This window comes from Macaca nemestrina, chromosome 19 (assembly GCF_043159975.1).
Source record: "Macaca nemestrina isolate mMacNem1 chromosome 19, mMacNem.hap1, whole genome shotgun sequence".
Taxonomy (NCBI): Eukaryota; Metazoa; Chordata; class Mammalia; order Primates; family Cercopithecidae; genus Macaca; species Macaca nemestrina.
The window spans coordinates 68,985,240-69,010,209 of NC_092143.1; the positions used below are offsets into that span (position 1 = coordinate 68,985,240).

The 24,970-nt window shown below is 38.1% G+C and overlaps 1 protein-coding gene across 7 annotated transcripts in view; it reads right to left on the minus strand.

Annotated features, from left to right (window-relative positions):
- LOC105465556 (RB binding protein 8, endonuclease) overlaps nucleotides 1–24,970 on the minus strand; it is a 117,008-nt gene that overhangs the window by 69,462 nt on the left and 22,576 nt on the right. For 5 of the 7 annotated variants that reach the window (XM_071085551.1, XM_071085549.1, XM_071085547.1 and 2 more), the window contains 3 exons: nucleotides 23,375–23,581; nucleotides 13,537–13,579; nucleotides 4,476–4,571 (listed from right to left, as the gene is read on the minus strand). In XM_071085551.1, the coding sequence (XP_070941652.1) occupies nucleotides 4,476–4,571; nucleotides 13,537–13,579; nucleotides 23,375–23,483 (248 nt within the window). In that variant the 5' untranslated portion in view covers nucleotides 23,484–23,581. Of the gene's footprint in view, nucleotides 1–4,475; nucleotides 4,572–13,536; nucleotides 13,580–19,430; nucleotides 19,500–23,374; nucleotides 23,582–24,970 lie in introns of all 7 variants that reach the window. The other 2 variants (XM_071085553.1, XM_071085552.1) reach the window with 2 other exon arrangements.

Consider the following 24,970-nt stretch of genomic DNA (forward strand, 5'->3'; position numbering starts at 1 on the left):
TTAGACTTGGACTTTTGGGTTAATGCTGTAATGAGTTAAGATTCTAGGGGACTGTGGGGAAGGCATGATTGTGTTTTGAAATGCGAGAACATGAGATGTGGAAGGGGCAAGGAGTGGAATGACATGATTTGGCTGTGTCCCCAACCAAAGCTCATCTTGAATTGTAGTTCCTATAATCCTGACCTGTGGGAGGTAATTGAATCATGGGGGTGGTTATTCGCATGCTCCTGTTCTTGTGGATAGTGAATTCTCATGAGATCTGATGGTTTTATAAGGGGCTTATCCCCCTTTTGCTTGGCACTTCTTCCTGCCATCATGTGAAGAAGGATGTGTTTGCTTCCCTTTCTGTCATGACTGTTAAGTTTCCTGAGGCCTCCCCAGTTCTGCAGAACTGTGAATCAATTAAACCTCATTTCTTTATAAACTACCCAATCTCAGGCAATCCTTTATATCAGCATGAAAACAGACTAATACAGGTGGAAAAATATACATACATATATATATACACACACACACACACATATATAGACTGCATAAAAGAAAGTAATTTAATGGGAAGGAGATGAGACACTCATCCACTGATTTCTTCTCTGAAACGGCCTGGAGAAGAAAAACTACTTAAAAAGGAAGTACAAGACTGCAAAGGTTAAGGAGTATTTTGAAGACACTGGAAAGCAATGTCTTCAAGGGGCAGGATGAAGAATACTATCTTGGGGATGAAATGAAGAGCCAATTGTATTAGGCCAATGTTTCAAGCAAACCATAATGAAAATGTTATCCGGTAAATTTGAGTGTAGTAATTTTGGGCCCTAAATAACTTGCTAAGGAACAACTAAACAGGAAGGGTACTGGAAGTCAATATAATCAAGTCCTTGAGCCAGCCTGGTCATCTTATTGTCTACTACTGTGAAGAGTAAAATCCCTGGCTCCACCTTCTGTGCTGTGAAATCCTTTACCTGTCCACATAGGTGAATACACCAGGGATCTCATAGTCAGATCCTGCTATAAATGAGGAAAGCAGGGCAACTATGGCTGCAGGACTCCCTGTTAGCCTTGTCAAAGCTCTCTTAAAAGTACAGTACCCTCTTCCCTCTCTTCTTCAGAGTTAGAGGCACGAAGGTCTGACAGCTCTCCCAGATGCCTCACTTCTTACAGATATTTTTCCCAATAAATCTCTTCAGTGTCCAAGGTCTTGCTGAAGTTTGCTTCTCAGAGAACTCAGGCTAACATATTTGGTTATTACTGCCAATCTTAACATTTTCTTTACATAGGAATCATGGAACAAAAAGCATTCCTAATCTCTTGGCGTTAATGTCATTACTCACTCCAACCTCACTGCTTGGAGAAAGTTGTGTAATGGTAGAAATGAGAGAAAAAAACGTGGTGAAATAAGAGAAGGAAGCTCTTCAATGGCTGGAGTTAAAGGTTGAGAGGCATGTTCCCTGAAATCCTCCACTACATATCCAGAGAAAATAGAAGGAAGCGTCTCAACACACTACAGACGAGTAACCGATGATTTCCTTTCCAGTGCTGACCTGGGAAAGAGTGAGTGGGAGAGATGGCTTTCTAGTTTCTTGGCTTCTCAGCTAGATAGCCCAGACACGGCTGTGTTATATAATACATACTAGAGTGCAAAAAGTTGGAAATGATCTTCCAATTAGAAGATAGCATAAGTCTTATTAAATATTATGTACTGCTACTTCCATTATCTCATTTAAACCTCAAAATAGCCCTGCAAAGAAGGTATTGTTGGTGGTCAAGCCCTATGTTCCTGGCTATTCTTCTATTTTAATAGTTTTTCTTTCTCAATCTTTGGCTGGCTGCGTCCTTATTCTTCACTAAACCTTAATCAGGAATGCCAAAGGATTCAGCCCTAAGACCTCTTTGTTCTTCCTCTACTATTCAAACATGTCCTTAAGAAATCCACCGAATTCTAGACTCACATATACATCTATCTACTTAACACTTCCATTTGGATAGAGAGAGGCTGTTGCTGCCTACTTATATCCCTTTGTTATTCCCCTGCTTAAACCCTTCAATGGTTTCTATCACAATTAAAATCCAAACTTTTGCCTATGTCCCTACGAAATCTAGTTGTTGCCCCACTAGATTTCCCATCTTACTCCTATCACTCATCCCCTTTACTCATTAAGCTAGAACCACAGTAGACTTTCTGTTCCTCAAATACTTCAAACTTATTTCTACCTTAGATTTTCACATTTGTCTGTTCTATTTCCTTTTGTCTCTAGTTCTTCAAGTGGATGGTTCCTTTTTGTGAATCAAGTCTCAGTTAAGATAGCACCCCAACTCCACGGGGACAGAAGCTCCTGTGTTTAGGATCCTTCCAGACCTCACCCCATGTATCTCTTCATTTGGCTGTTGACTTGTATCCTTTAATGAATTTTTTGTAATAAACTGATAAACATAAATGTTTTCCTGAGTTTGGTGAGCCACTCTAGTAATTATAACCCGAGGAGGGGGTTGTAGGAACCCCAATTTAGAGTCTGTCCAAAGCATGGGTAAACAACCTGGGGCTTGCAATTGACATCAGAATTGAGGGGAGGGCACAGTCATGGGGACAAAGCCCTCAACCTGTGGGACCTGATGCCATATCCAGTGTAGGAACTGAATTAAGAGGACACCCAGCTAGTGTCTGCTGTAGAATTAATTGTTTGCTTGTTGGTAGGGGAAACTCCTCCTCACACCTGGTGTCTGAAGCATGTTGTATGAGTACAGTGGGAAAAGCTGAGTGTGGTTTGTTTTCTACACAGGTCCTATGGTTACTCAATTACATAATTCAATTTTATTTTCTTCATACCATTTATAATCTGAAATTGTCTCATTTGTTTGTCATATGGCTTACTCCCAACCTTTGAAAATTAAATATATGCACAGACAGGAGCGCTAAATTATATTCACCAACTAAGATATATAAGTCTTATTCAACTTGTTATGTATTGTTACTTGCACTATCTCGTTTAATCCATGACATACTAGGAAAAGTATCATCCCCAGCCCCCTAGAGCAACACCTAAGACAGCAAGGACTCAAATATTTGTTGTGGAATCTGAATTAAAAACACAGGGTGAAGCTGGAATTCAAAAACATACGTGATTCTAAAGCACATAGGTCTTTATTCCACAATACATTGCCTATTCCAACAAATGTGCATCCATTGAGTTTGTAGTTGCAGAAAGTACTCAATTTCAGTTTGCATATATGAAGAATAAATTATTTCACCACTAAAAGGGTAGAAACAAACTCAAATCACCCAGCCCTTCTGTAACATATGCAAAAATATCAAGAAAAAAATTTTTTTAAGAGACAGGGTCTCATTCTGTTACACAGGCTGGAGTGGATGCACAATCATAGCTTGCTCAAACTCCTGGACTCAAGCAATGCTCCCTTCTCAGTGTCCTGAGTAGCTAGGACTGCAGTCACATGCCTGGCTAATTTTTAATGTTTTGTAGAGATGAGTTCTTGCTATACCGCCATGCTGATTTTGAACTCCTGAACTCAAGCAAACATCCTCTTGCCTTGGCCTCCCAAAGAACTGAGGTTATAGGCATGAGCCATTATGCCTGCCCTGGAAAAACGGAAATGATAAAGAAAGTATGGAATATTGTGGGTTTTTTTTTTTTTTGAGACATGGTCTTGCTGTCACCAGGCTGCAGCGCAGCAGTGTGATCATAGCTCACTGCAGCCTCGAAAACCTTGGACTCAAGTGATCCTCCCGAGTAGCTGAAACTACAGGTTCAGGCCACCACGCCCAGCTTTTAAGATTTTTTGTAGAGACAGGGTCTCGCTTTGTTTGTCCAGGCTGGTCTTGAACATCTGGCCTCAAGCGATCCTCCAGCCTTAGCCTCCCAAAGTGTTGAGATTATAGGTGTGAGTCACCACATTTGGCTGTAGGTAGGTAGTTTATGGGTCCTAAATAGCACTTACAATTCAGAAAAAGGAATACAGCAAATGCTGGAAGCCTTTTGTAATCCTCAGTGTTAACCTCATAGGAGTGGGAAAGAAAGAAGTCTGTGTGTGGAAGTAAGTGATATTATCTCAGGAATACTCAGAAGAAGAATCCCTAGACTCCCTCAAAGTGAGGAAATTTGCAAGGAAGAAAAGAGAACAGCAAGAGTAAGAAAAGACGACAGAAACAGAATTGTGAAGCAGTTTCCACCCACTTACAAGTAAAACTGGAATTAAAGCATTAAATGAATTGGAACATTGCTACCCTTGAGCTTCCGCTACAGCAAACACCAGATAAAGATATCGTTTAAAGGTAAACTGATGTGATCTCACAATTAATGAAAATCTTTAAGACTAGATCCTTATTTTCATAAAGCATTCATTCAAAGGTGAGAGAAGGCTGTGGGAAAGATCACTTTCAATCCCAAAACTGATTACAAATGAGAGTCAATGTACTCCTTATTATGGAGGAAATCACGTATTACTCAAGACCTAAGTGCCAGACTCACCGATCTTCTAAAACTTTAATGGTTTCATGAAGGACTTTCTGCTGTTCCCTCAGCTGTTGATTTTTGGTGAAGAATTCTTCTAGTCTTTGTGCATCTCTAAAGGTCAAAAAATAAGTAAGTTTTTCAGATAAAAATACTCTTAACAGGATAATTCTAAGAGCTCCACTGCGTTTATATAACGAACTTCTTGTACCAAAACAAAACAACTGAAAAGGTCAAGTTGGAAAATCTTGTAAACACAGTTCAAATTATACTAGAATTTGCTCTGCAGAGCTCTTATATACCATACAGGTATCATGCCACCATGGACTCAACTTTGTCAAAACAGCTATCAAAATGTACATTATTATTTTGCACATATTTATTAATGTAAATAATATTTCTTTACTCACATCACCTCTTTCAATTATGGGGAACTCATACTTCCTATTTTACTAATTTCTGTGTTGTTTAAAATTTTTACCTGGTCTTGCTTTTAAGTCAGAGCTTACAGTGAAGTGGAAGAATATGAATCCTACTCCCAGATGCAACATGGGTTTGAGTCCAGCTCATTTACCAGCTGTGTGACCTGATACAATTAACCTAAACTCTCTGGGCCTCACAAAGTATGGATACATTAATATCTACTGCAAAAGGTCTGAAGAATAAGTATTAATGTATGTACTGGATATGAAACAGTGTGGTGCACAGTAGGCTCTATGTTAAGTGTTTACCATTATGACTTTATAGTGAGAAAAAAACTAACAAAGACAACTAAAATTTTCTTCTACTTAAACCTGATTACCTTCCAAAGTCGTCATATTTTACCCGTCCATCATTATTTTTAAAAATCACATTATTATATAAAGCATGCACATATTTTAATTGTAAGAAAACCCATTAGAAATTTGATTGGGATTTTCTGTATAGTCTTGAAGCTGAAAATATGAGATAATACTGTGATTCAAACACCTTTCCCCAGTCCCTTGAAGGGCCTAAAATATCAAATCAGAGTGGCAAGTCAGTCTGTCATAAAAAGCAGATGTCAAAATGATTGTGTCAAAGTGGCTAGAATCTAGTGTCACTGGCACCAAAATAGATGGGTAAAACAACTAAGTCAAAATGTCAGGTATCAAATATAGAGGGTATTTCTTAAAAATTTGTTGAACAGTTTATATTAATTGAAAAACATGTAAGAGCAACACCATCTTGCTATACAACAAATATGGTTATGGTAGCATGTAGAAACATCTGAGAACTTGAAGATAACAGACAACGATATATCATTGAAGCTTGTTAACTTGGCCATTTCTCATTTAATAAAAATTAAAAAATAAATATTTCCTAATACTTCTAGAAAATGTATTTAATTCAGAAGGAACACCAGGTTTTCACTGATCCTATTTGCCAAATATAACCAGATAACTTGTCTAAGCCTGGGGGTGTGATTAAAGTCATGTTCTAAAAGAGACTGCTAACATGTATTCAAATTTAATAGTTAAATAATCTGTATCATAAAATACAGTAAATATTAAATTGAAGATTTACACGCACAGGCACACACATACGTTTTCAGTCTTAAGGAGTGAAAATAGCAAAGGGTTTTTTCTTAAATGATGAACAGAACTCTGTAATAGTAGTGAGTTATCTGATTTTCCCATATTCATATATTCCATTACTGTTCTATTTAGAATGACTAAGAGCATGACAGTATTTGTCTTAAAGCTAAACTATTATGTAGATGAATAACCTAAGTTAAAGTTAAAGCTCACTTCAATTTCTTAAAATATTCAGGTCAAGAAAGTGGTAACATAAAAGAGCTTTTACTAATTGCAGAAATAATTTAACAAGATCTTTACAAAAGCAAATTGATGAATTCCAGACAGTGCAAAAAGAGTCATGCAATTTCGAAAAGTGTCTAATATATTAAAGACAGGTCTGCCCTGGACCTCATCCAAAGGAAGAGTTATTATTACACCAATCACTAACTTCATTTCTAAGGCAAGCTCAATGTCATTAGCAGCATTTTACTAAAAACTCAGTATCATTTTCCTAACTGGTGGCCTTCTGTTTTTCTAAGGTAACTGAATATTTTAAATATAACTGGCATAGGAAGCTGGGTAAATCTTGTATTTGAGAATGTAACTGTAATAAGATAGATAACAAACCTCCCTGTCTCTTTTACATACCTATGCAGCACATACAACAATTTTTTCATTACTTTGAAATCAAATGTCACATATGGGGGCTGAGGCGGGGGGATCTATAGGGAGAGATAGGAACTACCATGAATAAAATGGACAAAACATTATGTTCGAGTTATACTCTCTATAAAGAAACTTTGTGATAAGGAATAGAAAGTATGAAAACAGTGCTGCACAACTGGAAAATGTTTTTCTGTCTTTACAATTCTTTAAATTTCTTAATTAAATAATTTTTTAAAGAAAACAAGGGTTTATCTGAAGGTGAGTAGTCTACATTCTAAGAATTTCTAAATTTCTCAGCGGCTAAAGAGAATTTTCTTTTTTTTTTTTTTTTTTTTTGAGACAGAGTCTTGCTCTGTCGCCCAGGCTGGGGTGCAGTGGCCGGATCTCAGCTCACTGCAAGCTCCGCCTCCCGGGTTTAGACCATTCTCCTGCCTCAGCCTCCCGAGTAGCTGGGACTACAGGCGCCCGACACCTCGCCCGGCTAGTTTTTTGTATTTTTTAGTAGAGACGGGGTTTCACCGTGTTAGCCAGGATGGTCTCGATCTCCTGACCTCGTGATCCGCCCGTCTCGGCCTCCCAAAGTGCTGGGATTACAGGCTTGAGCCACCGCGCCCGGCCGAGAATTTTCTTAGTAAGTGTTATAAGGCTGGCTGAATACGGCAGATGTTATCTTTATTATTTCCTCAGCAGAAAGTAGTTATTAAGTAATGGCTGGTAATTAGGATGATCAGATTTGTTAGGTAATAAGAGAGTTAATCAGTTAGTAAATAATGGATATACAATAGAGAAAACAGATGTAGTCCATGTACACAACCAGTCTAAAATAATCAGGCTGGGCCGGGCATGGTGGCTTATGCTTGTAATCCAAGTACTTTGGGAGGCCGAGGCAGGTGGATCACCTGAGGTCAGGAGTTTGAGACCAACCTTGCGTGGTGAAACCCAGTCTCTACTAAAAATACAAAAATAAGCCAGGTGTGGTGGCAGGCGCCTGTAATACCAGCTACTCGGGAGGCTGAGGCAGGACAATCATTTGAACCCCAGAGGCAAAGGTTGCAGTGAGCTGAGATTGCACCATTGCACTTCAGCCTCGGCAACAAGAGCGAAACTCCATCTCAAGGGGGAAAAAAAAATCAGGCTGATCAAGCTCAAGGGTAACTTTTCATATAACCTCACAACATCCAACAGTCAATAGTACCATGTTTCATTTTGTGAATGAATTTGTGTAAAAGCATTAGCTGCGTGCAGAGTTTTTCATCAAAACATACGTCTGAAACAATTAACTGAAGAACAAATATTAGTAGTATTCATTCTCTAACTGCTTCTTTCAGGAATCCTTAAGGGCTGAGATAGCTTCCAAATCTAGCTATTCTAACAATATGGAGGTAAGACTGTATATTGTATACTGGGGAACAGGGGATTATAGTAACATAGATAAACCCAAATTCCTGGTACCACAATATAAAGACCTAATTTATTCTAGGGGTGGTAAATAAAGGATCCCTTTAATTATCTGATTACTCAGCGAATTTAGCTACTTACCTATGCTTCCAAAATGTATAATCTTAGGCTACCTGAGGTGTACAGGTACAGAGTAATTACAATATATTTTAAAAGGTTGCCAAGGGGATCAAATAAAGTAAGGCATTATTATCAGCTACTGAATAACGTTATATTTCCATTCTTTAAAAAAAAATTCATACATTATATTTGTACATATTTATGTGGTACATGTGAAGTTTTTGCTACATACATAGAATGTGTAATGATTAAGTCAGAGTATTTAGGGTAGTCATCACCCAAGTATTTATCATTTCTATGTGTTACACGTATTTCAGGTTTCCTATTTTCAAAATACAATACACTGTTGTTAACTATAGTCACGCTATTCTTCTACCAAACATTATTTCTTCTATCTCCGTGTAAGTCTGCACCCATTAACTGACTCTACCTCCCTCCCACCCACACACCATTCCCAGTTTCTGGTATCTATTATTCCATTCTCTACCTTCATATGATCTACTTTCTTACCTCCCACATATGAGTTACAATACGTCTTTCTGTGCATGACTTATTTAACATGACGACCTCGTTTCATCCAAAATGCTGCAAATGACAGGGTTTCATTCATTTTTATGGTTGAGTAGTATTCCACTGTGTATAACACATTTGCTTTATCCAGTTCACCTGTTGATGGACACTTAAGTTGATTCCGTATCTTTGCTATTGTGAATAGCACTGCAATAAACACGTAAGTGCACGTATCCATTTGACATATTTCTTTTCCTTTGAGTAAATGCCCAGTAGTAGAATTGGTGGATCATATGTAGTTCTCTTTTTAGTTTTACTGAAAAATTTCCATATTGTTTTCCATAGTAGCTTCACTAATTTACATTCCCACCAACAATGTACAAAGGTTCCCTTTATTCCATATCCTTGCTAGCATTTGTTATTGTATGTCTTTTTGGTAACAGCCATTCTGACTGGGGCAAGATGGTATCTCATTGTGGTTTGGATTTGCATTTCTCTGATTACTAATGATGTTGGGCATTTTTCATACACCTACTGGCCATTAATATGTTATTTTCTGAGATATGTGTGTCTCTCCTTTGCCCAGTTTTTAATGGGATTATTTGTTGTTATTGTTGTCACCCTGTTATTTGTATAGTCTGCATATGAGTCCCCAGTCAGATGAGTAGTTTGTGAATATTTGCTTCCATTCAAAGGGTTGTCACCTGACACAATTGTCTCTTTTGCTGTGCAGAAGTTTTTTACTTTTATACAGTACAATTTGTCTATTTTTGCTTTTGCTGCCTGTGTTTTTGAAGTCTTAGCCATAAAACCTTGGCTTAAACCAATGTTCTGAAAAGTTTTCCCTATTTTTTCTTCTAGTAGTTTTACAGTTTTGGGTTCTCACATTTAAGTCTTTAATCTATCAAGTTGATTTTTGTGTACTGTGAGTAGCAGTTCAGTTTCATTCTTGTGCGTGTGGTTATCTAGTTTTCCCAGCAGCATTTGCTGAGGGGGTGTCTTTTCCCCGTGTATGCTCTTGGCAGCTTTGTCTAAGATTAGTTGGCCGTGACATATAATGTGGATTTATTTCTGGGTTCTCTACTCCGTTCCATTCATCTATATATCTTTATATCAATATAATGCTGGTCTGGTTACTATAGCCTTGTAATATATTTTGAAGTCAGGCAATGTGATGTTACTAGTTTCCAGTTTTTTTTTTTTTTCTCCTCAGGATTGCTTTGACTGTTTGAGTTCTTTTTTTGGTTCCATACAAATTTTAGGAATTTTACTATTTTTGTGAAAAATGACGTTGGTATTTTGACAGGGAATGTACTGCATCTATAGATTGCTTTGGGAAGTATGTTCATTTTAACATTAATTCTTGCAATCCATGAGCATGGGAAGTCCATTTGTTTGGGTCCTCTTCAATTTCTTTCATCTATGTTTTGTAGTTTTCCTTGTAGAGACCTTTTACCTCCTTAAATTGATTCCTAAGTATTTTGTTTCTTCTAACTATTATAAATGGATTGCCTTGATTGTTTTCCAGCTATTTCATTATTTATGTATAAAAACACCAGTGACTTTTGTACGTTGACTTTGTATCCTGCAACTTTACTGAATGTGTTTATTAGCTTTAAGAGGTTTTTTCGGCTGGGTGCTGTGGCGCATGCCTGTAATCCCACCAGTTTAGGAGGTCAAGGGTGGAGGATCACTTGAGCCCAGGAGTTCAAAACCAGCCTAGTCAATATAGAGACCCCATCTCTACAAAAGAATAGTTTAAAAACTAGTCAGGCGTGGTGGCACACAGCTGTAGGTCCCAGCTACTAGGGAGGCTGAGGCAGGAGCATTGCCTAAGCCCAGGAGTTTGAGGCTGCAGTGAGCCATGATTATACCACTGCATTTCAGCCTGGGCAAGAAGTGAGATTCTGTCTCAAAAACTTTTTTTTTCCCCCTAAGATCTTCTTGTCTACAAAGAGGTACAATTTGACTTCCTTGTTTTCATTTAGGATGCCTTTTCTTTCTTTCTCTTGCCACGCTCTGGCTAAGACTTCCAGTACCATGCTGAATAATGGTGGTGAAAGTGGGCATCTTTGACTTGTTCCAGTTCTTAGAAAAAAGGCTTTCAACTTTTCCCCATTTGGTATAATGTTAGCTATGGGTTTGGGCACATTTGACCTTTATTATTTTGAGGTTTGTTCATTATATGCCCTAGTTTGTTGACAGTTTTTTTTAACCACGAAGGGATGTTTAATTTTATCAAATGCTTTTTCTGCATCTATTGAGACGACCATAAGATTTTTGTCCTTCATACTATTGAGGCGACGTATCATGCTTATTGATTTGCATATGTTAAGCCATTCTTGCATCACTGAGATAAATCCCACTTAATAATGATGTATTATCTTCTTAATGTGCTGTTGGATTTGGTTTCCTAGTATTTTGTTGAACGTTTTTGCATCTATGTTAATCAGGGAGACTGGACTGTAGTTTTTTAGTTGCATCCTTGTCTGCTTTTGGTATCAGGGTGATGCCGGTCTTGCAGACTGAGATAGGAAGAATTCCTTCCTTTTCACTTTTTTAGAACAGTTTAAGGAAAATTGGTATTAGTTCTTTGTAAGTTTGATAGAATTCAGCAGTGAATTTATCTGGTCTCGGACTTGGTGATTACTGATTAATTTTGCTATTCATTACTGGTTTGTTCGGGTTTTCTATTTCTTCCTGATTCAATCTTGGTAAGTCATATGTATCCAGAAATGCATTGATTTCCTCTAGTTTTCCAGTTTATTAGCATACAGTTATTCATAATGGTCCTTAATGATCTTTTGTGTTTCTGTGGTACCAGTTGTAATATCATCTTTTTCATTCTTTTTTTTTTTTTTGAGACAGAGTCTTGCTGTGTTGCCCAGGCTGGAGTGCAGTGGTGCAATCTTGGCTCACTGCAAGCTCTGCCTCCCGGGTTCATGCCATTCTCCTGCCTCAGCCTCCCGAGAAGATGGGATTACAGGCGCCCGCCACCACGCCCGGCTAATTTTTTTTGTATTTTTAGTAGAGACGGGGTTTCACCGTGTTAGCCAGGATGGTCTTGATCTCCTGACCTCGTGATCCGCCTGCCTTGGCCTCCCAAAAGTGCTGGGATTGCAGGCGTGAGCCACTGCGCCTGGCCTTTTCTTTCTTGATTTTATGTGGGTCTTCTCTCGTCTTTTCTCGGTTAGTCTGCTGGGGTCTGTTTCTGGCAAACTTTTGTAATTAGTGAAAGAGGACCCAGGGATGTTCTGCAGAAGATGACTAGAATGGTGACAGCCAACGTTTTGCAGTGAGTTCAAGAATAAGACAGCAAGTCAAAATACTAAGGATGGGAGAGAAGAAATAACCTGAGTCTTTGAGTCGCCTATTAACCAGTCCTAGAATGTCCCTTCTTTGGGCTTTCCATATAAAAGAAGAAATTTTCCTTACTGTAAAAGTCACTTCTGATTGTTTTTATTTTTCACAGTAGGAAAATATCCTACCTAATAAAATGTACATCTTACATTCATTACTCAAAAAAGGATTATTTGGTTTTCTGTTTAAGTTAAAAAACAGCTCAATTAGGGGTACTAAACACAGCTCTGCCACAGAAACACAGAAAAGGGGTATTCTACGGTTAAGGAGGTTTTCTGTAACATCTTTAGGGTAGGAACATGTACAGTTAAAACAAGGCACTTTAAAATGCTATGAAGAACCAGAAATTTTCACTTTAAACAAAACTTTTAAAAAATGCATGATTTTATATTCCTGAATCAACTAAGTTCACTTCCAAACGTGACTTTTTGGTGTAACAGAAAATTTACCAATTTTCATTTGCAGATTATAATGGAAAAAAAAGCTTTTTTTGTTTGTTTTTTTTGGGACAGGGTCTCACTCTGTCACCCAGGCTGGAATGCAGTAGCACAATGTCGGGTCACTGCAACCTATGCCTCCTGGGCTCAAGCAATCCTCCCACCTCAGCCTCTGGAGTAGTTTGGACCACAGGTGCGTGCCACCGCCCGTGCCTAATTTTTTGCATTAATAGAAATGAGGTTTCACCATATTGTCTAGGCTAGTCTCAAACACCTGGGCTCAATCAAGTTGCCTGCTTTGGCTTCCCAAAGTGTTGGGATTACAGGTGTGAGCCACCGTGCCTGGCCACAGATGGCATGTTACAGCCTTGGAAGCTTTCAGAAAGTGAAGTAACTGAAGCCCATAGACACAGACTGTAAACCAAATGTATTATTATTAGTTACATGATACTGACTTTTGTTATGGGTGCTGATATTCTACTCTGCCATCTGTTTCAGATTCCTGAATGTGGAAGCTCTAGAGAATCATGAGTAAAATCTGTTCCTGAACTTAAAAAATCAGATCTCATTTAGAACTTTATAAGCAAAACAATTCAGGGAATCCTTGAGTAATTTCAAACTACCTAAAAGGAGTCTTATAATGCCCATTTAGTTTTCATTCATATGAGTTTTGAAATTCCAGAATTATTCTGCTCCCCATCTTGTAGCATGTTGAATTCCAGGTGTTAATTATGGCTGAAAAAAGAACTCCGCTGACAAATCAAAATGAGACTACAGATCAATTGTCATTTTAATATTTTATGGGAAAAGATTACATATGTAAGTTGTATTATAATGTAAACATACATAATTAACTAAGGCTATACTTAAAATTATCAAATTATTCTTTTTAATTTAGAATTTGAAAAAAAAAATTGCTGCTGATTATCCAAGGCCCATATTAAGTAGGGCTAATTTTTTTTTTTTTATAAATAAGACATTAAGGTCAAATTGGACATTAGTATCAACTGCTCTATAAATAACACCTGAGTATTACATACTGATACTTACAAGATTCGTTCCTGTTTTAGCTTGGTTACTTTTACTTGTAAACCTGAAAAATAAAAAGAAAAAGTGTTACTTCTACAAAAGTTCCTTTATGAGTCAAATGCTACACTATTAAGTCACAACAGTCTGGCCTCTAAATAATAAACCAGGTCTCATTAGTTTACAGTATATTCCCCTTACTTGTATCCTGCAGTCACAAAAGCATATCTGCAACATATTGCTTTTAGTCTATCATGTGACAGTCAAATGGAATAACGTTTTCCCCATCTAAAGTAAATTATTTCCTTTCTAGTAGCAGGGCAAGCATATAATTAGAAGTTCACTATAAATGAAGGTCTATGTTCTGACATAGCCTGTGTATTTACTAACAGCAATGGTGTTTATGTAGGCACAAATCTTCTGGGATTAAACTAGATTGTGGTAGGAAGTCCTGGACTAGGAGCAAAATTCCTTATAGAAAAGTACCTAACAAAAGGCATGAATGTTTTATATCTCAAGATATCTATTACATGAATTTTTAATTTTAATTGAGTCTGACACAAAACATAAGAGAAGACCACTGCCTATGGACTCAGGTAGTTATTGAGAAGAAAGCAGACTGACAGGCATTGAAACTGCAAGGAAGGATATGGATAAAACAGGGTGACATTTCTAATTTTCATGAACGGTAATTAACAAAAGAAAAAAGTCACTGAACAAATACGAAAATACATACATCATTAGCAACTATATATAAGCCAAACAAAAACAATTACTTAGCAAAATTGAAAAATTATAATACCCAACATTGATTTAGAAATGTCATTTAATTGGCTAGGCGCGGTGGCTCACGCCTGTAATTCCAGCACTTTGGGAGGCCAAGGCAGGTGGATCACCTGAGGTCAAGAGTTCGAGATCAGCCCAATTAACATGGAGAAACCCCGTCTCTACTAAAAATACAAAATTAGCTGGGCATGGTGGCACATGCCCGTAATCCTAGCTACTCGGGAGGCTGAGGCAGGAGAAACACTTGAACCCGGGAGGCAGAGGTTGTGGTGAGCTGAGATCCTGCCATTGCACTCCAGCCTGGGCAATAAGAGCGAAACTCCGTATCAAAAAAAAAAAAAAAAAAAAAAAGTGATTTAATCAAAGATTGTTAAAACAGTAAAAACTAGAAAATTTTTTTCTCGTTGAATATTGCTTTGCCCTCTATTTTCTCTATGCTCCCTACTTCCTGCAATGTGATTAACATAAAGGGAGAAAAAAGCCCTCAATATTTACTCTTTAATTTCTCAATCAGTGCTTTTAATATTCTACAATTTACCCAACTATAGATCTACTCAAGAATTTTTATTTGGTGGCAGTTAGTTACCAATAAATAGTTATTAGTTGACGGATTCCTGAAGAATCCAAGAATATTTACTATGTGCCTTTGGCAGTTCACAGATTCTATCAAGTTATAAATCAGAAAAGTTTTTCATATATGTATGTAGAAACAAACATATTTATCATTTCTAAGAACATATTTCTTCTTTATCTGCTTAACTTGGTACAATCTTTTGGACAACATAATTTAGACAAATACCAATTTTAAAAACAAATCTATAAATTTCCCAACCATGGTCACATAGACACTAATGAAGAAGACAGCTCTTCTTACTGCCCTCCATGGTGATGATTTAATGCCAGGAAATCTAGATATCGTGGAAAAATAAAGGCCCTGGAGAATTTTTTGGATGTTACATTTTCTCCTTATGTCTCAAATTTCACCTTTAGAAAATGTCCAACTGATATGACACATTTTACCTTCGATTCTATGCTCTATAATTTGAACAAAAAATGTTATAAATAAGATGGTAAAAAAAGTGTTACGGATAAACCTGTACTTGAATGTTCAAGCAGTCTTAGCCAAACATTAGAAACAACCCAAACATCCTTCAATAAGAGAGTTGTAACCTGTGGTGCATCCAGGCACATTTTTTCCCTTCTCAAAAATGTGTGAAATTTTACTTGACAGATTTTTTGTTTGTTTGTTTTTAATTGTGGCTGACTTCTAACAATCAGTTCTGCCTTTAGAAGTGAAAAGTGCAGCCAAAGATGAAATGGATTCTTGCCATAAACCATTTTAAGAAAAGAAATAATGAGATAGAAAATCCATATAAACTTCAAAAGAAAATCCTTGGGAAACAGGGGAAGAACTACTCTTTTATCTTGTAAGCATTCAACACCTGTGAGGTATTTGTTCTGTCACGTAGATCACCCTGAAACAGGTTTATATGTGTGTATGTGTGTGTGTTTAAATTTTAGCATTTGCTATTCACCAAGTCAATTAGGAATCTACAATTAGAACCCCTATAAAGTGTGCTTTAATCCTGCTCCACACCCATCGGAAGGAATGAGGCTATACAACAATGCAGCTCCTGTATGAACAGGTAATCTGTTGAACAAAGTATCTGGGATTGTAACACTGGCAACGTAAGATACCTATTGAGGAAACAGTGTTCACAAGACTAAGCACTGTGCTACAATTAACCCTACACTCACTCATACATAAATTTTGGAGGAAATGAAACAATCAAGCACCTGTATAATACAGAAAACAAATGTAAGAGTTCAGAAATGAGGCAAGAATTCAATGCCTTTGCATTAACAAAAATCACTGCTATGTTAATTCTTACTTATTTTAGTTCTCTACCCAGAACAAACCATATATATATAATGTATGTACTGTCATTTTAAACAAGTTGTTTATGGTTCTGAATTACAAATGATATACTTAACATCACTTTCTTGACAAACAGTGGGGGCTTTATATACAAATGAAGTAATTAAACTTCAACCAAAACTACTACTGCTAGCATTTCTATAATTGCCTAACAAATTATTTAAATTCCAAAGCCATTTAAGGTGTGCTCACTTTGCTTAAGATTTAATGATCTCAAAATGGGTAAATTAATTTTTGTGGACTTTATTATTTACAGATGTGAATGTAAATAAAAGGTGTGAGAGTTACTGATAATAATAATATTATTATTATTTTTGAGACAGGATCTCTGTGACTCAGGCTGGAGTGCAGTGAGTGCAAACAGGCTCACTGTAGCCTTGACTTCCCAGGCCCAAGCGATCCTCCTGCCTCAACCTCTGAAGTAGTTGGGACCACGGGCACGCACCACCATGTCTGACTAATTAAAAATTTATTTTTGCAGAGACAGGGTCTCGCTTTGTTGCCCAGGCTGGTCTGAGACTCCTGGACTCAAGTAATCCTCCTGCCTTGGCCTCCCAAAGTATTGGGATTACAAGTGTGTGCCACTGCGCCCAGCCTGACAGCATTCTTAGTAATGAGTGGGACAATTCCTTTCATTGTTAATTTGTATAATCTTAAGGTAATGTTTTCTTTTTAGAATTTTTGATTCTGTGTATACAAAATAAATGGAGCAATTAAAAAATGAATCAAGGAATATTTATCCTGTCCTATTAGAGCCCCCAAACTGTCCTATTCCTTCAAGGTGTTCCAAGTTTGCCTCACAAAACCTGCCTAGTTTTCTCTGAAACTGATTACCATATTTACTAGACACAGAAAATATATTAGCTAGATGCTAATAGCAGAAGCTGGCATAGGCAAAAGATTGTTTATTAAAATAGTGATATTCTGAAAATAAATCTTTTTTTTTTTTTTTTTTTTGAGACGGAGTCTCGCTCTGTCGCCCAGGCTGGAGTGCAGTGGCCGGATCTCAGCTCACTGCAAGCTCCGCCTCCCGGGTTCACGCCATTCTCCTGCCTCAGCCTCCCGAGTAGCTGGGACTACAGGCGCCCGCCACCTCGCCTGTAGTTTTTTGTATTTTTTTAGTAGAGACGGGGTTTCACCGTGTTAGCCAGGATGGTCTCGATCTCCTGACCTCGTGATCCACCCGTCTCGGCCTCCCAAAGTGCTGGGATTACAGGCTTGAGCCACCGCGCCCGGCCTGAAAATAAATCTTTTAAATTCTATTTTATTACTTGTGCTTTTAATAATAAACTTGATACTGAAAAAGATTTTTAAAGGCAATAAAATTTTGTACCCAAATAAATATACTTTAAGATTTTGAAATTTAAAGAATTCTGAAGTTCCCATTAAATTCTGTGAATTCTGAATTTAAAGCACAAAGACTGTATATATTATCAGTAACAATCTGTGTTTAACCCTGATACTAGCAGCATCTGTCACAAGAGGAACATATCATGAAATGACACAATCATGAAAGGATACAATTATCTTAAAGGATATAAAAACTCGGTCATAAATGTCTCCAGAACTTTTCAACAAAAATGGTCTGGTTTGCATATTGCTAGTCTCCAGCAGAAATTAGAACATTTTGTCTATTTTTTCCTAGTCTTAAAAGACATGGATGCAGTTTATCATATTGTTGTGATCAGTGCACATACTGCCATATTTTGCTATCATTTTATTATGTTTTGGCAAAAGAGGCAAAAAAATTTCTAAACACATGTAGCAGAGCATTCGGATGCATGCAAGGTCCTATGGGTAGATTTCTGCAGCTAAGTAAAAACTATGTATCTCAAATATTACCATTTCCAACATAAGTAAAAACTACGTATCTCAAATATTACCATTTCCAGCCGTTCTCTTTTATTTTTTGCTGACATGAAGCTTTAAAAGTAATGAGTCAATTTTGATTTCTATATATACCTTAAAACCTGCAAAGTCCAGACAAGTCCATGTTTGATGTCTTTCAAACAGCTTCTTATACTGGTTTCTACAAATGGATTCCCCACCTCCTTAAAAAAATTAAGTTCCCTTCAGGCATGTCTTTGATGTTATCACACACAGACTCTAATTTTATATGGAACTATATGGAACATATTGACAAAGGCATGGCCCAAACCAAAATGTTTTTAAATGACATAGCAACTTAAAAAATAGTACTTATTCATTTAGTACCTTTAAGAATCCATAAGGTATTTAGAAATTGCCATGATCAATATAATGTACCAAAGATTATCTTCTCTTATGAGCTCATATATCCAATACCTAACATTCACAAAACACATGGACTTTACCATATACACCAATGATTACTGTATTCCTCTCTTAAAGTTCTTCAGAGTATAGACATTTTTGTGGGAATATGAATAGAGCATAACCATGAGGAGTACACTTTAAGAGAATTATCTACTACAAAATATTTGCAAGCTTTATATATTCTATAATTTGATAAATATGGCATATTGTTTCTATTAAAGAGTATATCATTTGTTTTCTTGATGCTTCCTCATCGTAAAATAGGGATTTCATGAAGATCCTGTAACGCCAAAGAACAGAAGAAGAAATTTGTCAAATATTTTATTTGTATTAAATTAATAGCCTATAAATAGCCAGGCACAGTGGCTCCTGCCTGTAATCTCAGCACTTTGGGAGGCTGAGATGGGCGGCTCGCTTGAGGTCAGGAGTCTAAGACCAGCCTGGCCAACATGGTGAAACCCCATCTCTACTAAAAATACAAAAATTAGCCAGGAGTGGTGGTGCGTGCCTGTAGTCCCAGCTACTTGGGAGGCTGAGCCAGGAGAACTGCTTCAACCTGGGAGGCAGAGGTTGTAGTGAGCTGAGATCACGCCACTGCACTCCAGCCTGGGTGACAGAGTGAAATTCTGTTTCAAAACATAAAAAACAAAAATAGAAATCAAGAGTTTCAAGAAAGTTGCAGAATATAAAATCGACTCACAAAAACCAGTTATATTTCTATACATTAACAATGAACAATCTGAAAAGCAAATTAAGAAAACAATTCTATTTACAGTAGCATCAAAAGAATAAAATACTTAAGAATACATTTCACCAAGGAGACAAAAAACTTGTACCCTGACAATCAGAAAATGGTGCTGAAGTAAATTACAGAATGACCAGGTGTGGTGGTTCATACCTGTAATCCTAGCACTTTCAGAGGCCAAGGTGGTCAGAGGACTGCTTGATCCCAGGAGTTGAGGCTAGCCTAGGCAACAAAGTGAGATCCCTGTCTCTATAAAAAAATTAATTAGCCAGATGTGGTGGTGCATGCCTGTCGTCCTAGCTACTCTGAAGGTGGAAGTGGAAGGATCGCCTGCACGCTGGAATTTGAGGCTACAGCGAACCATGATTGTGCCACTGCACTCAAGCCTGGGCAATGAGACAAGACCTCATCTCTAAAAATTAATAATTAAAAAATAAAAACCTTAAAAAGAAATACAGAAGACACTAATAAATAGAAAGATATCCCGTGTTCATGGACTACAAGACAATATTATTAAGATGTCAATACTATACAAAGCAATCTACAGATTCAACGCACTACCTATCAAAATCCCAAATCCCCAAATCCCAACATTTTTTGCAGAAATAGAGAAATCTGCCCTAAAGTCAAGGCATGATGACAATCTCTTCAGCATAGCACATACCATTTTATGTAATTTGGATCTATGTACATTTCTAGCATCATATCCTATCCACCTCCCGCAAAAACTCCCATCTCCCACTCCATTTCCTCTTAGAACTAAACCTAACCATCCATAGTTCCTTGAATAGAATCAAGCTCTTATGTGCAAACTTTTGCATGTGCTATTCTCTCTACTCAGAAAATTCCCTCCCCTTCCACCATCTTCTTTGCCTGGCTAATTAGACTTAATCAGTTATCAAGCCTGGTCTGACATAAACCATGCACAAACCCACTTCCCCATGCAACCACACACACCCTCAGTTCTTCCTTCATGTTTTCAGATAACAACATAGTACACTGCATTAAAATTCTAGACTAGAAATTTCCTTAAAGCTAGCACTATATAGGATTCATTCTTATTCACAAGGTCTGGCAAATAGTAATTGCCCAAAAAACATTTCTTGAACATTTCTTTGTGTCTCCATGAACACTGGGGCTTGAAAGAATACTTTTGGGGTTGTTCATATTTCAAAACTCATTAATTAGTAAGAGTATTATCAGAAGTTTTGCCGGAAACTAAATTTACCATGGGAAATTTTTTGTTTTGTTTTTTTTTTGAGATGGAGTTTTGCTCTTGTTGCCCAGGCTGGAGTGCAATGGCACGATCTCAGCTCACCGCAACCTCCGCCTCCTGGGTTCAAGCGATTCTCCTGCCTCAGCCTTCCTGAGTAGCTGGGATACAGGTGCGCACCACCACGCCTGGCTAATTTTGTATTTTCAGTAGAGAAGGGGTTTCTCCATGTCAGTCAGGCTGGTCTCAAACTCCTGACCTCAGGTGATCCGCCCACCTTGGCCTCCCAAAGTTCTGGGACTACAGGCATGAGCCACCACCCCCGGCCTACCATAAGAAAGTCCTAACAGACCCACATACTACAGTTTAGATTCAAGTGGATTATGTTTTAATAGTACTCCAGTGTAATGATACAGCTATAAAGCACTGCAGTATTAAACTTATAATAGGTAATCAAGAAACAAATGTCATATGAAGCATTTCTCACACATAGGGAAAGTTACAGAATTAAAGTATATTAAAATTTAATATCAAAACCTTGAGCTTAGCTTCTTTTTTTTGTTTTTTTGTTTTTTTTTTTTTTTTTTGAGACGGAGTCTCGCTCTGTCTCCCAGGCTGGAGTGCAGTGGCGGGATCTCAGCTCACTGCAAGCTCCGCCTCCCGGGTTTACGCCATTCTCCTGCCTCAGCCTCCCAAGTAGCTGGGACTACAGTCGCCACCTCGCCCGGCTAGATTTTTGTATTTTTTAGTAGAGATGGAGTTTCACCATGTTAGCCAGGATGGTCTTGATCTCCTGACCTCGTGATCCGCCCGTCTCGGCCTCCCAAAGTGCTGGGATTACAGGCTTGAGCCACCGCGCCCGGCCGAGCTTAGCTTCTTTTAATACAAATAATATTTACTCATCTCAATCACAATTGCTTAATCCTCTATATACTCTTTGCACTTCATAAAAACCTTTTAACTGCTATTTCACTGTATTGTAATTATCTGTTTACACGACTCTATCTCCATTAAACAGGCTCTCTGAAAGTAAGCTGCCATTCACTTTTGTATTTCAGAGCTACAGGTTTGTCAAATGACTTATGTAGTAATTTTATGTCAATATCCTGCAAAAATTTTGTAGAAGAAAATTAAATTTAGAGGTTAGGTAATTAGGCTTAAGATCACAGAGCAAGTGGGTAAATGAAATCAGAATTCAAATCCAGGTCTTCAGTCAACAAATTCTTTACCTTTTCCACTATCTCATACATATTACAAGTAAATAACAGCAAGTTGTATATAAATTATGTTCTGTGGTTAAAAAGCACCAATTTGACCATAAAAATGAATCACAAAAACTACCAGTGTAAATGTCCTCTAAAAATGAGATCTGGGCTGTGCGCAGCTCACGCCTGTAATCCTAGCACTTTGGGAGGCCAAGGTGGGAGGATCACCTCAGCTCAGGAGTTTGAGACCAGCCTGCACAACATAGCGAAACCCTGTCTCCACAAAAAATACAAAAACTAGCTAGGTGTTCTAAGGTGAAGGTTAAGTTAAAAAAAAAAAAACAAAAAAACTAGCTGGGCATGGTGTGTGCGCCTGTAGTCCCAACTACTTGGGAAGATGAGGTGGGAGAATCACTTGGGCCCGAGAGGTTGACGCTAATATTGAGCCATGTTTGCACCACTGCACTCCAGCATGGGTGACAAAGCGAGGCCCTGTCTCAAAAAGAAAAAGAAAAAAAGATCAGCTGGGCACGGTGGCTGACACCTGTAATCCTAGAACTTCAGGAGGCTGAGGCCAGTGGACTGTTTGAGCCAGAAGTTCAAGACCAGCCTGGGCAACATGGCAAAACTCTGTTTCTACAAAAAACACATAAAATTAGCTGGACATGGTGGTGCACACCTGTAGTCCCAGGTACTCAGGAGGCTAAGGTGGGAGGAACACCTGAGCCTGGGAGGTCAAGGCTGTAGGGAGCTGTGATCATACCACTGTACTCCAGCCTGGGCGATGCAGTGAGACCTTCTCTGAAAATAGATAAGTAAATAAATAAATACATGAATATATAAATAAATACACAAATAAATAAATAATGAGATCTTTGGGCCAGGCACAGTGGCTCACGTCTGTAATCCCAGCACTTTGGGAGGCAAAGACAGAAGGATCACATGAGGTCAGGAGTTCAAGACCAGCCTGGGCAACATAGTGAGACCCTGACTCTACAAATAATAAAAAATTAGCCAGGCATGGCAGCGTGTGCCTATGGTCCCAACTACAGGAGGGAGGCTCACTTGAAAATGGGAGGTGGAAGCTGTGGTGAGCCATAATCACACCACTACACCCTAGCCCGATGACACAGTGAGACCTTGTCTCAAAAAAAAAAAAAAAGATATCTTTGAACTTAAAGATGGTCATTAAATGCACAAAACTCAACAGTGGACTGAATAAAAAAAATGTACATATACATCATGGAATACTATGTAGCCATAAAAAAAGAACAAAATTATTTTCTTTGTAGCAGCTTGGATACAGCTGAAGCCATTACTCTAAGCAGGGAACAGAAATACTGCATGTTGTCATTTATAAGTGGGAGCTAAACATTTAGTACACATGGACACAATGAGGGGAACAACAGGTACTGGGACCTACATGGCAGTGGAGGGTTGTGGGGTGGGAGGGGGGTGGGGATCAAAAAACTACTTATGGGGTACCATGTTCACTACTTGGGTGATGAAATCATTTGTACACCAAACTCCAGCAACATGCAATCTACCCATGTACTAAACTTGCACATGTACCCCCCCGAACCTCAAACTGAAATAGAAAAAATAAAGAGAACTGTCATACAAAGGTATACAAAGCCACTACAGTCGCAATAAAATACTGCTTTTATTTAAGATTTTACCTTGTACTTCTTTATCATGACACTCTTTTAGTTTTGTCCAAAGGTCCTTAAAGTCACTAGATATATCTGCAGAGTTAGGGCTTCCACAACTGCTTCCCGAGATGTTCATCTTGCTTAATATGCTCCACACTTCTATTTGCTTAATATTTTCTGACCTTTTCTGTTACATTATAGAGGTATCAAGTCGTCTTTGGACAGGTCAAATACCTGAAATGACAGATTGCAACATAAATGAACGTTGCATTTATCTTTATGTACTTTGAAGTCAGGATGAAACACAAGCCCAGATATCCTCATCTACCATTTCTTTATTTACTTGTAATTAATCATTTTTAGAATTTGGGAGGGGAAGGAAAGAATAAGGAAAGATGATAATGGTGAGAAAAGCCCTGATTTCAGTTATTTGGCTATATAAGGTAAATTTTCAGGCAAATTTTCTTATTTCTCTTAGAGGAAAAATTATCTAAATTATGTTAAACAGAAAGGATTTGGATATTGAGGGGTTTTTATCATTCATGGGCAGTATTAATTTACCACTATAAAATAATTTATTGTTTTGGCTGGGGGAGATGGTTCTGGCCTGCAATCCCAGCACTTTTGGAGGCTGAGGTGGGTGGATTGCTTGAGCCCAGGAGTTTGAGACCAGCCTGGCCACATGGTGAAACCCAGTCTTTACTAAAAACACAAAAGTTAGCCAGGTGTGGTGGTGCGTGCCTGTGGTCCCAGCTACTTGGGAGGTTGAGGCAGGAGAACTGCCTGAAACTGGGAGGCGGAATTTGCAGCGAGTGGGGATTGTGTCACTGCACTCCAGCCTGGGCGACAGAAACCCTGTCTCAATTAAAAAAAAAAAAAAAAAAGCCGGGCGCGGTGGCTCAAGCCTGTAATCCCAGCACTTTGGGAGGCCGAGACGGGCGGATCACTAGGTCAGGAAATCGAGACCATCCTGGTTAACACGGTGAAACCCCGTCTCTACTAAAAAATACAAAAAACTAGCCGGGCGAGGTGGCGGGCGCCTGTAGTCCCAGCTACTCAGGAGGCGGAGACAGGAGAATGGCCCGAACCCGGGAGGCGGAGCTTGCAGTGAGCTGAGATCCGGCCACTGCACTCCAGCCTGGGCGACAGAGTGAGACTCCGCCTCAAAAAAAAAAAAAAAAAATTTTAACTTTTGAATTGGTGCAACAGCATACTGAGCCCAAAACTGAAAAACATTCTAAGATAGTCTTGACTTAACAAGCATCCATATATATACACACATCTATATATATTTTATAAAAGAGATAGTCGACTGATGTATTAACACAGATGAGGATCTGTATAACTTTCCAAAAACAAGAGAAGTCAGTAAGATACAAACACAGCAAAGATCTATGAATATAGAAACATCTTAGAGTTATAACACAATTAGGGTAACGTTACTTCATGCCTCTCTTAGAATAAAGGTGAATGATTAAGTTTATTACATAGTCCTTGAAGAAACCAACAGGTTAAGAAGTTTGAACAGATTAGTAAATATTTTAATATGTGTTCTTAAAATGAAACCATTAATTAGCTACAACTTAAAAAGTATAGTGATTAGCAAGTCTACTAAACCTCACA